This window comes from Pleurodeles waltl, chromosome 2_2, assembly GCF_031143425.1.
Source record: "Pleurodeles waltl isolate 20211129_DDA chromosome 2_2, aPleWal1.hap1.20221129, whole genome shotgun sequence".
Taxonomy (NCBI): Eukaryota; Metazoa; Chordata; class Amphibia; order Caudata; family Salamandridae; genus Pleurodeles; species Pleurodeles waltl.
This window is the reverse complement of record NC_090439.1, coordinates 1,183,634,469-1,183,652,797: the sequence shown is the minus strand read 5'-3', so window position 1 is coordinate 1,183,652,797 and position 18,329 is coordinate 1,183,634,469. Positions and strand designations below refer to the sequence as shown.

Genomic DNA, 18,329 nt, shown 5'->3' with positions numbered 1-18,329 from the left:
GGAAATCCTGTGTGCACAGCCAAGCCTGGGTCCACGGCACTCTAACCTGCATTGCATGACTTTCTAAGTTGGTCTCCGGCGACGTGGGACTCCTTTGTGCAACTTCGGCGAGCACCGTTTCACGCATCCTCGTAGTGCCTGTTTCTGGCACTTCTCCGGGTGCTACCTGCTTCAGTGAGGACTCTTTGTCTTGCTCGACGTCCCCTCTCTCTGCAGGTCCAATTTGAGACCTTTTGGTCCCTCCTGGGCCCCAGCAGCGTCCAAAAACGCCAAACGCACGATTTGCGTGTAGCAAGGCTTGTTGGCGACCATCCGGCGGGAAAACACTTCTGCACGACTCTTCAAGGCGTGGGGGATCCATCCTCCAAAGGGGAAGTCTCTAGCCCTTATCGTTCCTGCAGTATTCACAGTTCTTCAGCCTAGTAAGAGCTTCTTTGCACCAACCGCTGGCATTTCTTGGGCATCTGCCCATCTCCGAGTTGCTTGTGACTTTTGGACTTGGTCCCCTTGTTCCACAGGTACCCTCAGTCAGGAATCCATCGTTGTTGCATTGCTGATTTGTGTTTTCCTTGCATTTTCCCTCTAACACGACTATTTTGTCCTTAGGGAAACTTTAGTGCACTTTGCACTCACTTTTCAGGGTCTTGGGGATTGTTATTTTTCTAACTCTCACTATTTTCTAATAGTCCCAGCGACCCTCTACAAGGTCACATAGGTTTGGGGTCCATTCGTGGTTCGCATTCCACTTTTGGAGTATATGGTTTGTGTTGCCCCTATCCCTATGTTTCCCCATTGCATCCTATTGTAACTATACATTGTTTGCACTGTTTTCTAAGACTATACTGCATATTTTTGCTATTGTGTATATATATCTTGTGTATATTTCCTATCCTCTCACTGAGGGTACACTCTAAGATACTTTGGCATATTGTCATAAAAATAAAGTACCTTTATTTTTAGTATAACTGTGTATTGTGTTTTCTTATGATATTGTGCATATGACACTAAGTGGTACTGTAGTAGCTTCACACGTCTCCTAGTTCAGCCTGAGCTGCTCTGCTAAGCTACCATTATCTATCAGCCTAAGCTGCTAGACACCCTATACACTAATAAGGGATAACTGGGCCTGGTGCAAGGTGCAAGTACCCCTTGGTACTCACTACAAGCCAGTCCAGCCTCCTACATTGGTTGTGCAGCGGTGGGATAAGTGCTTTGAGACTACTTACCACTCTTGTCATTGTACTTTTCATAAGAGAAAAATATACAAAACAAGGTCAGTGTATATACACATAGCCAAAAAGTTTTGCATTTCCTCTTTTCACTCTTTTCTAAGTGCTGAAAAGTACTTCTAAACTTTCAAAAAGTTCTTAAAAGTTTAAAAAGTTTTTTCTGTCTTTCCAAAAAGTTCTGAAAACTTTTTTCTCTTTGTTTATCACTTTAACTCTCTCTAAAAATGTCTGGCACAGGCCAAAAAGTTGAACTGTCCAAACTTGCATATGATCACCTTAGCTGGAAAGGAGCAAGGAGTCTCTGCATAGAGAGAGGTTTGAGTGTAGGGAAGAATCCTTCCTTAGAACTGTTAATTAATATGCTTAGAGTACAGGATAAGGCCATAAGTGCCCAATCTGTAGAAAAAGTAGCTAATGGTTCTCAATCTGATCCAGGGACTCCCCCAGGAAAAGGTTCAGGAAAGAAACTTCTCAGCCTGCCCATTACTAGACAGTCTAGCATAGTTGGTACAGAGGTTGAATCACATCATACTGATGATGTGCTCTCACATTATGCTGGTAGCCAAGCTGTTAGGGTGCCCTTGGTAAGGGACAGGTCTCCTTCTGTTCATTCCCATCATACCTCTGTATCTAGAAATGTCCCTCCCACCCACCCTGATGACAGATTGTTAGAAAGGGAGCTCAATAGATTGAGAGTGGAACAAACCAGACTGAAGCTCAAGAAGCAACAGCTGGATTTGGATAGACAGTCTCTAGAATTAGAGAAGGAAAGACAGAAGTTGGGTTTAGATACCCATGGTGGCAGCAGTATTCCCCATAGTCATCCTGCAAAAGAGCATGATTCCAGGAATCTGCACAAGATAGTTCCCCCTTATAAGGAGGGGGATGACATTAACAAGTGGTTTGCTGCACTTGAGAGGGCCTGTGCTGTACAGGATGTCCCTCAAAAGCAGTGGGCTGCTATCCTATGGCTATCATTTAGTGGAAAGGGTAGGGATAGACTCCTTACTGTGAAAGAAAGTGATGCCAATAATTTTACAGTTCTTAAGAATGCACTCCTGGATGGTTATGGCTTAACCACTGAACAGTACAGGATAAAGTTCAGAGAGACCAAAAAGGAGTCTTCACAAGACTGGGTTGATTTCATTGACCATTCAGTGAAGGCCTTGGAGGGGTGGTTACATGGCAGTAAAGTTACTGATTATGAAAGCCTGTATAACACAATCCTGAGAGAGCATATACTTAATAATTGTGTGTCTGATTTGTTGCACCAGTACCTGGTAGACTCTGATCTGACCTCTCCCCAAGAATTGGGAAAGAAGGCAGACAAATGGGTCAGAACAAGGGTGAACAGAAAAGTTCATACAGGGGGTGACAAAGATGGCAATAAGAAGAAAGATGGTGAAAAATCTCAAGATAAGCATGGGGATAAGGGTAAAACCAAAGATCCCACATCAAATCTTAAACACTCTTCAGAGGGTGGGGATAAAACAAATTCTTCCTCTTCTTCCCAACCTGCACACATTAAAAAGCCTTGGTGCTTTGTGTGTAAAAACAGAGGCCATAGGCCAGGGGATAAGTCCTGTCCAGGTAAACCCCCTGAGCCTACCACCACTAATACATCAAGCTCTAGTGCCCCTAGCAGTAGTGGTACTAGTGGTGGGACTGCTGGCAACAGTCAAGCAAAGGGTGTAGTTGGGTTCACTTATGGGTCCATAGTGGAAACTGATGTCATCAGTCCCAAGACAGTTTCTGTCACACCTAGTGGCATTGGCCTTGCCACACTGGCTGCTTGTCCCCTTACAATGGATAAGTACAGGCAGACAGTTTCAATAAATGGTGTTGAGGCCTTGGCCTACAGGGACACAGGTGCCAGTTTCACTTTGGTGACTGACAACCTAGTGCACCCTGATCAACACATCATTGGACAACAGTATAAGATTATTGATGTCCATAACTCCACTAAGTTTCTTCCCTTAGCTATAATTCAGTTTAGTTGGGGTGGAGTTACTGGCCCTAAGCAGGTGGTGGTATCACCTAGCTTACCTGTAGACTGTCTCTTAGGTAATGACCTAGAGGCCTCAGGTTGGGCTGATGTAGAGTTTTATGCCCATGCAGCCATGCTGGGCATCCCTGAGGAATTGTTCCCTCTCATTTCAAGTGAAATGAAAAAGCAAAGGAGAGAAGGCCTGAAAACTCAGGATCCCTCTCCATCAACAGGTAAAAAGGGTATCACAGTATCCCCTAACCACCCTACCATTCAGGATACCATTCCTGTGGTGGGAGAAACCTCTCCTGGGGTGGCACCTGTTCCAAGGGAATCATCAGTTGGCAAAACTGTACTCCCTGAGGTGGAAGTACCTCTCTGTGGGATAACTAACATTGGTGAGAAAAAGAGCACCATTTTAGTTAACATGGAGCATCCCTCCAACCCTCCCAGAGAAACTTTAGTGCAGAAACTCTGCACTGCCTCACAACACTTAGGACAGCATCCCTGCCCTAGTGTGGAGCTGATAGGACAGCATCCCTGCCCTGCTCCAACTCAAGAGAAACAGCATCCCTGTTCTCTCTTCCAGCCAAATGGACAAAGTTGTTGCCCAGCTATGGCTTTACTGAGACAGCATCCCTGTCTGGCATTTCCATCATTACAAATAGGTTCAGTGGATAATTCCCACTGCTCTAAACTAAAACTTACTGATAGAAACTCTGAAAATACATCTTCACATTGTTGGCTAGCTAAAAAACTTCAAACAGGGTGGTTTACATCCCCACAGGGAAGTAACCATATAGTGGATGATAAAGGGAGTAACCAGTCTATTGCAGAGCTACTCTCTACTTATCACCACTTAGACAATAAAGTCTCAACTGGCCAAGGTTAGCCTTATTGTCCTTCGTTTGGGGGGGGGTTGTGTGAGAAGGTAGCCTCTTTCTAGCCTTGTTACCCCCACTTTTGGCCTGTTTGTGAGTGTATGTCAGGGTGCTTGTCACTGTTTTCACTGTCTCACTGGGATCCTGATAGCCAGACCTCAGTGCTCATAGTGAAAACACTATGGTTTCAGTATGTTTGTTATGTGTCACTGGGATCCTGCTGGTCAGGACCCCAGTGCTCATAGGTTTGTGGCCTATATGTATGTGTCACTGGGACCCTGTCACACAGGGCCCCAGTGCTCATAGGTGTGCATGTATATGTTCCCTGTGTGGTGCCTAACTGTCTCACTGAGGCTCTGCTAACCAGAACCTCAGTGGTTATGCTCTCTCATTACTTTCAAATTGTCACTAACAGGCTAGTGACCATTTTTACCAATTTACATTGGCTTACTGGAACACCCTTATAATTCCATAGTATATGGTACTGAGGTACCCAGGGTATTGGGGTTCCAGGAGATCCCTATGGGCTGCAGCATTTCTTTTGCCACCCATAGGGAGCTCTGACAATTCTTACACAGGCCTGCCACTGCAGCCTGAGTGAAATAACGTCCACGTTATTTCACAGCCATTTTACACTGCACTTAAGTAACTTATAAGTCACCTATATGTCTAACCTTTACCTGGTAAAGGTTAGGTGCAAAGTTACTTAGTGTGAGGGCACCCTGGCACTAGCCAAGGTGCCCCCACATTGTTCAGAGCCAATTCCCTGAACTTTGTGAGTGCGGGGACACCATTACACGCGTGCACTACATATAGGTCACTACCTATATGTAGCTTCACAATGGTAACTCCGAATATGGCCATGTAACATGTCTATGATCATGGAATTGCCCCCTCTATGCCATCCTAGCATAGTTGGCACAATCCCATGATCCCAGTGGTCTGTAGCACAGACCCTGGTACTGCCAAACTGCCCTTCCTGGGGTTTCACTGCAGCTGCTGCTGCTGCCAACCCCTCAGACAGGCATCTGCCCTCCTGGGGTCCAGCCAGGCCTGGCCCAGGATGGCAGAACAAAGAACTTCCTCTGAGAGAGGGTGTGACACCCTCTCCCTTTGGAAAATGGTGTGAAGGCAGGGGAGGAGTAGCCTCCCCCAGCCTCTGGAAATGCTTTCTTGGGCACAGATGTGCCCAATTCTGCATAAGCCAGTCTACACCGGTTCAGGGACCCCTTAGCCCCTGCTCTGGCGCGAAACTGGACAAAGGAAAGGGGAGTGACCACTCCCCTGACCTGCACCTCCCCTGGGAGGTGTCCAGAGCTCCTCCAGTGTGCTCCAGACCTCTGCCATCTTGGAAACAGAGGTGCTGCTGGCACACTGGACTGCTCTGAGTGGCCAGTGCCACCAGGTGACGTCAGAGACTCCTGCTGATAGGCTCCTTCAGGTGTTAGTAGCCTATCCTCTCTCCTAGGTAGCCAAACCCTCTTTTCTGGCTATTTAGGGTCTCTGACTCTGGGGAAACTTTAGATAACGAATGCATGAGCTCAGCCGAGTTCCTCTGCATCTCTCTCTTCACCTTCTGATAAGGAATCGACCGCTGACCGCGCTGGAAGCCTGCAAACCTGCAACATAGTAGCAAAGACGACTACTGCAACTCTGTAACGCTGATCCTGCCGCCTTCTCGACTGTTTTCCTGCTTGTGCATGCTGTGGGGGTAGTCTGCCTCCTCTCTGCACCAGAAGCTCCGAAGAAATCTCCCGTGGGTCGACGGAATCTTCCCCCTGCAACCGCAGGCACCAAAAAGCTGCATTACCGGTCCCTTGGGTCTCCTCTCAGCACGACGAGCGAGGTCTCTCGAATCCAGCGACACCGTCCAAGTGACCCCCACAGTCCAGTGACTCTTCAGCCCAAGTTTGGTGGAGGTAAGTCCTTGCCTCACCTCGCTGGGCTGCATTGCTGGGAACCGCGACTTTGCAAGCTTCTCCGGCCCCTGTGCACTTCCGGCGGAAATCCTGTGTGCACAGCCAAGCCTGGGTCCACGGCACTCTAACCTGCATTGCATGACTTTCTAAGTTGGTCTCCGGCGACGTGGGACTCCTTTGTGCAACTTCGGCGAGCACCGTTTCACGCATCCTCGTAGTGCCTGTTTCTGGCACTTCTCCGGGTGCTACCTGCTTCAGTGAGGGCTCTTTGTCTTGCTCGACGTCCCCTCTCTCTGCAGGTCCAATTTGAGACCTTTTGGTCCCTCCTGGGCCCCAGCAGCGTCCAAAAACGCCAAACGCACGATTTGCGTGTAGCAAGGCTTGTTGGCGACCATCCGGCGGGAAAACACTTCTGCACGACTCTTCAAGGCGTGGGGGATCCATCCTCCAAAGGGGAAGTCTCTAGCCCTTATCGTTCCTGCAGTATTCACAGTTCTTCAGCCTAGTAAGAGCTTCTTTGCACCAACCGCTGGCATTTCTTGGGCATCTGCCCATCTCCGAGTTGCTTGTGACTTTTGGACTTGGTCCCCTTGTTCCACAGGTACCCTCAGTCAGGAATCCATCGTTGTTGCATTGCTGATTTGTGTTTTCCTTGCATTTTCCCTCTAACACGACTATTTTGTCCTTAGGGAAACTTTAGTGCACTTTGCACTCACTTTTCAGGGTCTTGGGGATTGTTATTTTTCTAACTCTCACTATTTTCTAATAGTCCCAGCGACCCTCTACAAGGTCACATAGGTTTGGGGTCCATTCGTGGTTCGCATTCCACTTTTGGAGTATATGGTTTGTGTTGCCCCTATCCCTATGTTTCCCCATTGCATCCTATTGTAACTATACATTGTTTGCACTGTTTTCTAAGACTATACTGCATATTTTTGCTATTGTGTATATATATCTTGTGTATATTTCCTATCCTCTCACTGAGGGTACACTCTAAGATACTTTGGCATATTGTCATAAAAATAAAGTACCTTTATTTTTAGTATAACTGTGTATTGTGTTTTCTTATGATATTGTGCATATGACACTAAGTGGTACTGTAGTAGCTTCACACGTCTCCTAGTTCAGCCTGAGCTGCTCTGCTAAGCTACCATTATCTATCAGCCTAAGCTGCTAGACACCCTATACACTAATAAGGGATAACTGGGCCTGGTGCAAGGTGCAAGTACCCCTTGGTACTCACTACAAGCCAGTCCAGCCTCCTACAGTCCCCTTGTTCCACAGGTACCCTCGACTGGAAATCCATCGTTGTTGCATTGCTGGTTTGTGTCTTTCCTGCCTTATTCCCCTATCACGACTTCTTTGTCTTCTGGGGAACTTTAGTGCACTTTGCACTCACTTTTCAGGGTCTTGGGGTGGGCTAGTTTTCTAACCCTTACTATTTTCTAATAGTCCCAGCGACCCTCTACCAGGTCACATAGGTTTGGGGTCCATTCGTAGTTCGCATTCCACTTTTGGAGTATATGGTTTGTGTTGCCCCTATCCCTATGTGTCCCCATTGCATCCCATTGTAACTATACATTGTTTGCACTGTTTTCTAAGACTATACTGCATATTTTTGGTATTGTGTACATATATCTTGTGTATATTTGCTATCCTCATACTAAGGGTACACTCTGAGATACTTTGGCATATTGTCATGAAAAATAAAGTACCTTTATTTTTAGTATATCTGTGTATTGTGTTTTCTTATGATATTGTGCAAGTGACACTAGTGTTACTGTAGGAGCTTCACTCGTCTCCTAGTTCAGCCTAAGCTGCTCTGCTAAGCTACCATTATCTATCAGCCTATGCTGCAAGACACCCTATACACTAATAAGGGATAACTGGGCCTGGTGCAAGGTGCAAGTACCCCTTGGTACTCACTACAAGCCAGTCCAGCCTCCTACAATCACCTTCGCCCCAGGCACCTCAGGCCCTGCCCCAGTCACCCCTGCTGCCCTCGGTTAGGAGGCCATTGACCTCCTCAGGTCCCTCACTGTTGGGCAGTCTACCATTTTGAATGCCATCCAGGGTGTAGAAAGGCAGTTGCAACAAACCAATGCATTCCTGGAGGGAATTCATTCAGGTCAGGCGGCCCTTCAGCAAGCTTTTCAGACTCTGGTCTCAGCACTGATGGCAGCCATTGTCCCTGTGTCTAGCATCCCCCCTCAAACTTCCTCCACCCAGACCCAATCCCCTCTACCTCAGCCTATCCCAAGCACACCATCAGACCAGCATGCACACACATCAACACACAAGAGAAGGTCAGGCAAACATAAGCACCATACATCCCACAGGCACTCACGCAAGCATCACACACATGCAGACATAACAACATCCACTGCCTCCACTGTGTCACCCTCCTCCTTGTCTCTCTCCTCCCTCCCTGTCTTGTCTACACTCACACCTGCATGCACTACCTCTACAGCCACTACGTCCCTCTCCAGCACACCCACCACCACACCCCGCTCACGTGCAGTCACCACCCCCACTACCATTCACACGTCCCCTGTGTCCTCTCCCAGTGTGTCTGTGACGCCCACTCCCAAGATACACAAACGCAGGCACACACCCACCCAACAGCCATCCACCTCACGACAGCCTCCAGCGCATGCACCTTCACCCAAAGTCAGCAAACGAACACCTCCTACAACCACCACCTCTTCCTCCACTCCCAACCCCCCTCCAGCTACCCGTCCCAGTGTCTCCCAAAATTTTTTCCTGTCCAATCTTGACATCTTTCCCACACCTCCCCCACCCCGTCAGTCTCCTAAGTCCTGAACTAGCACCTCAGCCACAACATCTCCAGGACCAGTGGTGCCTGTAGTCACCGGAATGTGGAGTGCACCGGCCACCAGGGCAGCCAGTGTGGCACGGAGCCACAGCACAGACAGTCCCCCAACTGTGAAGCATCAGAAGTTGGCCGGTGCCCGGCGGCAGAGGGGGAAGACTCCAGCCACCAAAGCTGCTCCCATGCACCGCTGAACAGGGCACCGCCACCTCAAGCACCGCTGAACAGGGCACGGCCACTCCAAGCACCACTGAACAGGGCACCACCGCCTCAAGCACCACTGAACAGGGCACCGCCGTCTCATGCACCGCTGAACAGGGCACCGCCGCCTCAAGGACCGCTGAACAGGGCACCGCCGTCTCATGCACCGCTGAACAGGGCAGTGCCGCTCCAAGCACCGCTGAACAGGGCACCGCCGCCTCAAGCACCGCTGAACAGGGCACCGCCGTCTCATGCACCGCTGAACAGGGCACCGCCATCCCATGCACCGCTGAACAGGGCACCACCATCTCAAGCACCGCTAAACAGGGCACCGCCGTCTCAAGCACCGCTGAACAGGGCACCACCGTCTCATGCACCGCTGGCCCATGAGCGGCAAGGGCACTGACGCTACTGAGTCCGTCACGGGGTGAATGAAGTACTCTGGGCACCATGCCCCCTCCAGAACCAGTGGAGAGATACATCCACTACCTCTGTCCTTGGCAGGATGAAGCACTCTGGGCACAATGCCCCCTCCAGAACCAGTGGAGACTGTTATCCACTACCTCTGTCCTTAGCAGGATGAAGCACTCTGGGCACAATGCCCCCTCCAGAACCAGTGGAGACTGTCATCCACTACCTCTGTCCTTAGCAGGATGAAGCACTCTGGGCACAAGGCCCCCTCCAGAACCAGTGGAGAGATTAATCCACTACCTCTGTCCTTGGTAGAATGAAGCACTCTGGGCACAAGGCCCCCTCCAGAGGCAGTGGAGACTGTCATCCACTACCTCTGTCCTTAGCAGGATGAAGCACTCTGGGCACAAGGCCCCCTCCAGAACCAGTGGAGAGATTAATCCACTACCTCTGTCCTTGGTAGGATGAAGCACTCTGGGCACAAGGCCCCCTCCAGAAGCAGTGGAGACTGTCATCCACTACCTCTGTCCTTAGCAGGATGAAGCACTCTGGGCACAAGGCCCCCTCCAGAACCAATGGAGACTGTTATCCACTTGAGAGACTGTGGCTTTGCACTCACCAGAATAGAACAGTGGGCAACCCACCCACTGTAGAGACTTGAGAGACTGTGGCTTTGCACTCCCCAGGATGGAACAGTGGGCAACCCACCCACTGTAGAGACTTGAGAGACTGTGGCTTTGCACTCCCCAGGATGGAACAGTGGGCAACCCACCCACTGTAGAGACTTGAGAGATTGTGGCTTTGCACTCCCCAGGATGGAACAGTGGGCAACCCACCCACTGTAGAGACTTGAGAGACTGTGGTTTTGCACTCCCCATGATTGAACAGTGGGCAACCCACCCACTGTAGAGACTTGAGAGACTGTGGCTTTGCACTCCCCAGGATGGAACAGTGGGCATGTGGCCCCCTCATGGATTTGGCGTAGTGCACTCAACTGACTGAGGTGCCTCCCTTTCCCTCCCCCTAAGGTGCCTGTTTTCTTGCTCTCTGATGCCCCTGCAGTGTTCTCTCCATCATGGTCGGGGATTGTGTGTGGGCCTCGCCCATACCGTGTGGTCCCAGTGTTCCACGGACTTAATTGGAGCACTACCTGGACTACTATACTTGGTATATATTTTGTCAATGGTGTATATATATGTTTCTGCCTACTTGATTTTAATATATTACAATGGTTACACTCATTTTCTATTGTCTTTGCATTCTTCCAGGGGGTTTAGGAGGGGTGTAACTGTGATGTATTAATATGCATTAGTGTGTGTGTTGTAGTGGGTGGGGGTGGGGGTGTTGCGTGTTGCGTGTGTGTGTCCCTGTTTTTTCCATCCCCCCTCCCCTGTGTCGTAGGTGCAGTACTCACCGTGGTCTTCGCCGCCAGCGTTCGTGCTCCTGGTAGAGGAGCAGGAAGGCTATTGCAGGTAGAATTTGGAGTTCCGGGTCCATGGTGTCCTCGTGGGGTGTGTAGAAGTGAGAGTTTTTCCTTCGGAATTCCTGTTTCCGCCATGTTTTTATCCGCGGTGAATCCGCCCCGGAAAAGGTGGCGGATTGGCCTGTCATAATAGTGTGGGCAGTACTTTGTCGTCCGCCTGTTTGTTGGCGGTGTCCGCCAAGCTGTTTGTTTGTACCGCCGTGGCAGTCGGTGTGTTAAAGTGGCTGTCTTTGTTGGCAGTTTCCGCCATGGTCGCAATTCCATTTTTTTTGCCGCCGGCCTGTTGGTGGTCTTACCGCCGCTTTATCACCCTCCGCCACGGTTGTAATGACCACCTTTGTCACTATCTAGCTTGGCGAGGATAGCATTGTGCTGATCCTATGCTTAAAAACTTTCTTAGATAAGCAGACATTTGAGGTGAGCAAATCTAGAGTGTCGCTTGTGTTTCAGGGTGCTCCTTACTAGAGCAGCTCTCCACCTAAAATTGGGAACTTCCCAGAGTTCTTCTTTATTTTTTGCATAATTTATGCATCACTCTAACCCTGAAAGGGCCTTGGTTTGACTCATACTGGGTGCTCCCTTGTGTCTGGACAAAGCTAACCCCCTCTGAAGAGCTCTAATGAGAGCGAAACACGTGTCAGGGGTTGCTTTACTCATTCCAGGATGGCTTGGACGGTATTTGACCAGTCCAAAGCTGTAATACTGTGCCTGGAGTGGTAAATGGCTTTTGTCATTTTACAGCTCGGTGAGGATGACACTGTGTCAATTCTATGCTTAAAGATTTTGTTGTAAAAAGGGCAAAAGACTTTGTCACTATCTAGCTCGACGAGGATAGCACTGTACTGATCCTATGCTTAAACACTTTGCTAGATGAGCAGACATTTGAGGTGAGCAAATCTAGAGTGTCGCTGGTGTTGCAGGGTGCTCCTTACTAGAGCGGCTCTCCACCTAAAATTGGGAAGTTCTCAGAGGTTCTTCTTTGTTTTATATATATATATATATATATATATATATATATGTATATATATATATATACACACAGTTACCGAGTTCTGCTGAAATTATTGCATCCTGTTGCTCTTTGTATGACGATGTAGTAAAGTTGCACAGACCTGCTCTCTATCTGCAGTGGTGCTCCCATCAGCAAAACTTGGTAACTGTGCTTTGAATTCTTCTACTAAGGTTTTTAAATGTACTTTAATGTGTGTTTGGCTGCAGCAAACTACCAATGCAGAAATGATTGTCTACTAAAGATGCAATATAAATGTGCAGGACTACCACTACCAGGATGCATTGTGTAACTCACCAGAGCATTTAATCAAGTGATCAGGTGCCTGCAATCATTTGCTCAACCCCAGCATTTGGCCTGTGACCAAAGACGGGATGTCTGAAACCTGTAAGGTCTGGAAAATGTGTAAAGAATTCTTTGAATGTTACTGGCTTTGCTGCTTTCCAAAATAAACTGCAACCTGTTGGGAGTGCGCTTTTGTCCGGAGGACAACTTTGTTTTGAACATAATTAACGGCCTGTCCAGCCCTGAAAGCAGCACCACTGCGGACGGAAAGCAGGTCTGTGTGACTTTACTACATCCTTGTACAAAGAGCAACAGGATGTAATAATTTCAGCAACACTTTGTAACTGGGCTTTGAATACCAGCATAGTAAAGGTTATGTCTGCCCAAAAGTGCTATTCATTTCACATTCAATACAAGTGTCCTGCAGAGAAGTGTTGTAAGTGCCTAATAAATAATATGCACCTTAATAGAAATACTACTACTGACACATTAAAATATTACACCAATGCAGAGTGGCAGAAAAGAATCCTATCAGCTACCAAGGGCGACTGAAGTGAGGTTTGGTGCTGTAGAGCCGGGGAGCACTGCCTTACCTGTGGTCTGTCCTCGGGTGGTGGCAGTCCAGATGAGCAGGAATCCCAGGAGCCGGGCTAGGCTGTGCCAAGTCATGGCTACCTGCTGACCACAGAGTGTGTCTGCAGGAAGTAACTGCTGAGAAAGTGCAGCTAGAGAGAGGCGAACTGCTGAGGGCCGGTGTGTGGTGGAGGTCTGGGTGAGGTGTCCTCGGCTCCCTATATCTACCTGCCTCCAGGTGAGGGTATACGATGGGAGGGAAGAAAGAGCAATGTGTGACTAGTTCCTTCTGCTGCACCCCCTCAGGTGAAACAAATACCTGTCCGTCCATCACTTAAGCATCCATGAAAGGAATGTGTGCAGTCATCTGTAAAGGTAATTTGCAGTGTGCAAAGGGTTCTGGAGGCAGACACTGGGGGTTCTGGCTGTTTCACATGCACACATGGATGAGTGGCACTGTTACCAGCCATAGCATATGTGCAAGTTGGTGGAAATGCTGTATTGCCTTCCAGAGATAGTGATCAGTGAAAGAATTGTAGTTTATGGCATCTGAGTGAATATGTGTGTGTCTGCATTTGTATGTGAGTTGTTGTGGAAGTGGCTGTACAGCTGGGTAACTAGGCTGTGTTAGCCGCTGGTTTACTGAGTGAGAGGGTCTCTGTGTAGCTGTGGCTGCATGATTGGATGTGCGAGTAGGTATATATGTGAGTGAGTGGTTCTATCAGTAGTTGTACTGAGTGAGTGACTGTTTCAGTGCTTCAATGGATGTGTCAGTGGGTTTTTGAGTGAGTTGAAGGCTCTGCTGGGAGACCTCTTGGGCTGATTGAAACAAAAAGATACATTGTGTGATTTATTTAAGACTTTTGGGGGCATCCCGCGTACCCTCCAATTCTGCTTTTCAGTAGGAGTTCTACAATTATCCCAAAAACCGAGACGTATTTTTAATAGACAAGCATTTGCAATGCAATAGGTCTTGCATTTACTTGAGTCAGAGCTATTGGCGTTGTAAATTGAGAACAGGACTTTTCTTGCCACATAATTCCAGTGGCCCTGAATATAACTAAAGCACTTCTATTTACCTTCCAAGCAGGCACCGCAGGGAGAGTACCCACATTTTCTTAAATTGGGGCCTTTATGAGTGAGTGTGTATTGAGTGATCAGCGACAGACTCCATCACTGAGTTCTTGGAGGCGTAGGGCTGTACAGGGCGGTCGGACAGTCCTCTTGAAGCAGCTTTTGACGGCTCCAGTGTATTTCTAGGTAAGGTGTGGAAGGCAGGGGGCGAACAGGAAGAGCCTCACGGGGGTTTTCTTGGTGGCAGACTGGGGGGGGGGGGAGTGGGGGCCACGGTGCAGGAAGGAGCCGTCCAGGGCCTGGCAGGGTAGGCAAGGCTGGAGGGATCGAGGGAACAGGTGGTTAGGGGATGGAAGGAGTGTGCTTGGTTGGATTGGGGGCGCTGTTTGCTGAAGGTGGAACATAGGAGAGGGCTGTGCTAGGCATTCTCATTGTATAAGTGAGGCCGGGGATGTTATTGTTTCTGTAAGTTGAATTAAGTCTGCATAACTGTCGTAATAAAGCGGCCTTTCCTCTCTCTGTAGTGCCTGCTTGTTCTGTCTCCCACCCGAGACCTTTTTTTGGCTCGTGCACTAGTTTGAACATATTTTCCTTGCAAGGTGAGAAAGGGTCTGTTTAAATACCCGGCGCTTTGAAGCATTAATTGTTTGTACAACCCATTCACCGAGCTGCCAAGAGCCGCTCATTCAGGGTAATTATCTGTTATTCAGGGAAGAGCACTCCTCGCCTTCGCATTACAAAAGGAAGGGCTGCAGTCACCTGGCGAGGGAGGGCGCGTGGAGGACCAGGCCCGCAGTTACAGCACCAGAGACAGTATTATTGCTTGGGTGAGACGTATGACAGAGTGAAATCTAAGGCGCCGTGACGAGGATGAAGAGATTATTGTTCACCTCGAAAGAGAAAAGATTGTAACAATGTACACAGCGGCATCAGAAGAAAGATGCCCCCGGGCCCTGGCCGAATAGTAGAAGGCGTCATAATCCTTGTCCCGTGGGCTCCTCGCGCTCCTGGGGCGGCGCCGGTGTCACTGCACCTGCTGCACCGCGGCCTCGCGCCTGAGTGTATCACTGCTGCTGCTTGACGTTTATAAACCGAATGCACTAACATGGGCCAGGGGGTGTTTTTATACTTTTAAAAGGACTCAATATTATATTTAGAAAAGAAATGAAGCTTATCCCTGGTTTTACACGTCCGGCGCGGCCCTCTAGGCGCTTGTGCGTCAGCGGGTGACGTGGAAGCAGGGGTGATATTTCGGGTTCCTTCTCTCAGCCGTGAATGATGCCGAGAGGTCAGGCGGGTCAGGCGGGTTTCTGGCGCCGTTACCTTCCAGTACTCTGCTTGTCGCCTATCCAGTTTTGTTGTCCCCCGGGGAGGGTGCGCTCCGCCTCTGCCCCCGCAGGAATGTGTCACTTCTCCGTCTGCCGTCTGTCGCTCACATCCCGGCTTACTGGAGAAAAGGAATGATAATCTTTAGTGGGAGACAGTGCTTGCTGACCCTTTAACGGTTTGAAAAAAAAAAATTATTGGGGCTTGGAGAGTCCGAGTCCCAAGATGCTTCAAGTGGTGGCAGCCAATCAGATCGCAGCAGGGGAGCTGTCTGGATCCAGGGCCCTAGATATATAAATTCCCCTTCTCTTCATTATCTCAAAAACTACTGAGTGGATTTACACCAAAGTAAAAAAAGTTGTCCAAGCGCTACCTTTTTGCCAAGTTGGGTGTAATTCCGTCTGGTGGCTCCCGCTGCAGGCACATCTGAAGAGTCTATGGAAATTATCATAGGAAGCACAGTTTGTTTGCCCCCTCCTTTTTCTCAGCCCCCAGTTGATGGATCACCCCGAAACCTTTCATATACAACAACAAAACCCTTGGACACAATTTGTTTTAGAAAAGAGACACCTTCCTACACATACACAATCTAAAAGCATTTTCCTCTTTCCATGTCTGCTGCAGAATGCATCACATTTAGAAAGAGTAAAAAACGGGGCGAAATAATGTTATTTCGCCCTGTTGTGCCACTTTAATGCCACCCTTGAGTTGGCGTAGGAATCTTATGCATTCCTAACCTTGTAAATCTTGGAATGCATCAGATTCCGTAGGTGGGAACTCCCACAGCAACACCAATGAAATGCCCCTTTCATGCAGTCATGCGTGAAAGGGTGCCATATTTACAAGACCATGGAAAGCCACACAAGGTGGCTTTGTGTGGGCTTGTAAATATGTGCCAGCACACTGCATCCCTGGATCATAAAAACAAAATAATGCTCCAATGCATGGTGTGCTGCTAGGGGCTTGAAAATGAGTCCCCTATTTATTATGTTTTTTTTGTAGTTTTATATCGCACAGACTTAACCTGAAGGTACTGAAGTGCTTTACATTGTTGCGTAGGCTCTCATTATCCTAATGACACTACTGGATTTTTGGGCGGCAAGATCGTTCACAGTGTGAGGGACTAAGTCTAACCCACGGCGAAGGACCCTTGTCACCCCGAATCCTGGTGGAGCTCCGGCTAACTAGCAGTGCCTCATCTCTCCCAAAGGGAAGAGACAATTGGGCAGCCGAGCTCATGACATCTTAGTGCTTCCCAGGGAAGTCGTGGTCACTCAGGTCACAACCAGTTCTCTCGTACACAGTGTGGTCTCATATATAAATGACAAAGGCAGTTTGAGTTTTAAAGATTGGTTTAATAAAATGACTGCATTTTAGATAACAAGGCGTGAGCCGCAATAACCAGAACCATACAACACAGTAGGATTGAAATAGTAACGAGGAGAGTGAAACATAAGAATAATGCAATCATAGTGCTACTATAGTACGTTCTCTCTTCTAAGTTATATTCTGAGCATAGCATGTGAAGCTCTTAACCTGCCTTTCAGGTTCCCCTGGGAGGACATCGACCCTCATACCTGAGCAAAGGCCTGTGATCGGGATCAGCATCTGCAACAGGGCAGTCAGCGTCTAGTTGTGGGTTCCTGGTCGGAATCTCCCTCTTACGTGTACCAGGACATGTACCAGGACTAGGAAGTGTTTTTATAACTAACACACCAGTGTTCTAAGAAACGTCCCTACGTAAGAATGTGTACTTTCTATGAACCCTAAAGACTAAACTTCTACCACGTCTATCGGCAATGTACCAGACTGTATCCTTGACTGAAGCACAGAGTGAGCAAGAATTTATTGTTTGAGAACTTCAGTGCTGAAGTAAGCTAAACAGTGTGATAGAAGAAAATAAAACAAGACTGTGAAACTGGTTATTGTAAAATAACAGTGCGAGGCTAAATATAATGCATCTAGGGCAAAGTGCACAGAAGCCTAATGCTTTAAGCAAACGTGCAGAAAGCTACATTAAAAATGGCTTCACTACACCCTCCCCTTGTCGGTAGAAAGTGGTTTAAACTGAAACTAAAAATGCCCTAAGCTATAAAATAATTAAAACCCTACATAATTTCAACAAGTCAAGAGGACACCAAAGCACATTAACTCATAATTTAAAAATAAGCATTCGGCTAACAGCCAAATTCATGTAACAGTGTCAATTTAGACCAGATCCAATTCAAACAGTGGTCATGGAAAGCAGGAGGTTCTATACTTCGGCAGATGACAAGACCGGAAAATCCACGCCAAAGACCATCAAGGAGCAGGTGTGTTCCAAAGCCCCAGAATCAACCAAGGCAGCATCCCGCACACAGTCCGTTAACGAGTTAATATCAACTTCCTCCAGGAAGGGTATCTCGTAATTAGCCTCACAAAGCAAACGCAGCCGCAGCGCGCATATCTGGGAATGAGCCCTCATCGGGAACATCAACAGATCAGCATCAATCACTGGGGGGCATTGCTGTGAGAGACAGACGTCTAGTGCATGTTCAAAAGAGCACAAACGGCACCGAAACATGGGCTGCACACAATCCAAAACCGGTCTGAATGACAGAGACCAGTCACACTCCAAATGTCCCAGGAGTGTTTCTCCAAAGTGCTGCATCATGCGTTTATGACACAGCTGCGGTGATGGGGGCGCCCACATTCGTCCTTGTTGCGGCGGGACAGCCATTGCGGAAAAACAACAGCAACAGCAAAATGTCAGCTAATAAAGCCAAAGTTATCGGAAATCCCCCAAAAATGCTTCCGAAAATGAAATGAATAGCTGAAGGTATTAAACCAAATATGGAAGAGAAGGTGTGAACGAAACCAACACCAACGGCTTTGAAAAAATGTGCTAATCCAGCTGTGCTGGACCCATTAAATATACGTCCCACGAGTTCACCAAAGTGGCTCGGAAAGTTGGTATTCAACAGGGACTGTATTTCTGCTGATGACCTTGCCACCTGAAGTGCGTAGGTCTCGCGTGCAGATGTAAGGGCCACATGCTTCTGAAACAATAAAGCCTTTAGTCTACTTAACTTGTCGAAATTCACCTTGGAAGTAGCTATGTGAGGCCAGATATCCGCTA

The 18,329-nt window shown here is 48.2% G+C and overlaps 1 protein-coding gene across 11 annotated transcripts in view; it reads right to left on the bottom strand.

Annotated features, from left to right (window-relative positions):
* The window catches only part of LOC138283053 (uromodulin-like), a 298,687-nt gene extending 285,609 nt beyond the window's left edge, over window positions 1-13,078 (bottom strand). For 6 of the 11 annotated variants that reach the window (XR_011201046.1, XR_011201042.1, XR_011201047.1 and 3 more), the window contains exon 1: window positions 12,832-13,078. Coding sequence is in view for 1 of the 11 variants with exons in the window: in XM_069221194.1 (XP_069077295.1) it covers window positions 12,832-12,907 (76 nt within the window). In the remaining 10 variants the exon portion in view is untranslated. The remainder of the gene's footprint in view (window positions 1-12,831) is intronic. The other 5 variants (XR_011201043.1, XR_011201045.1, XR_011201044.1 and 2 more) reach the window with 2 other exon arrangements.
* Window positions 13,079-18,329: the final 5,251 nt, after the last annotated feature.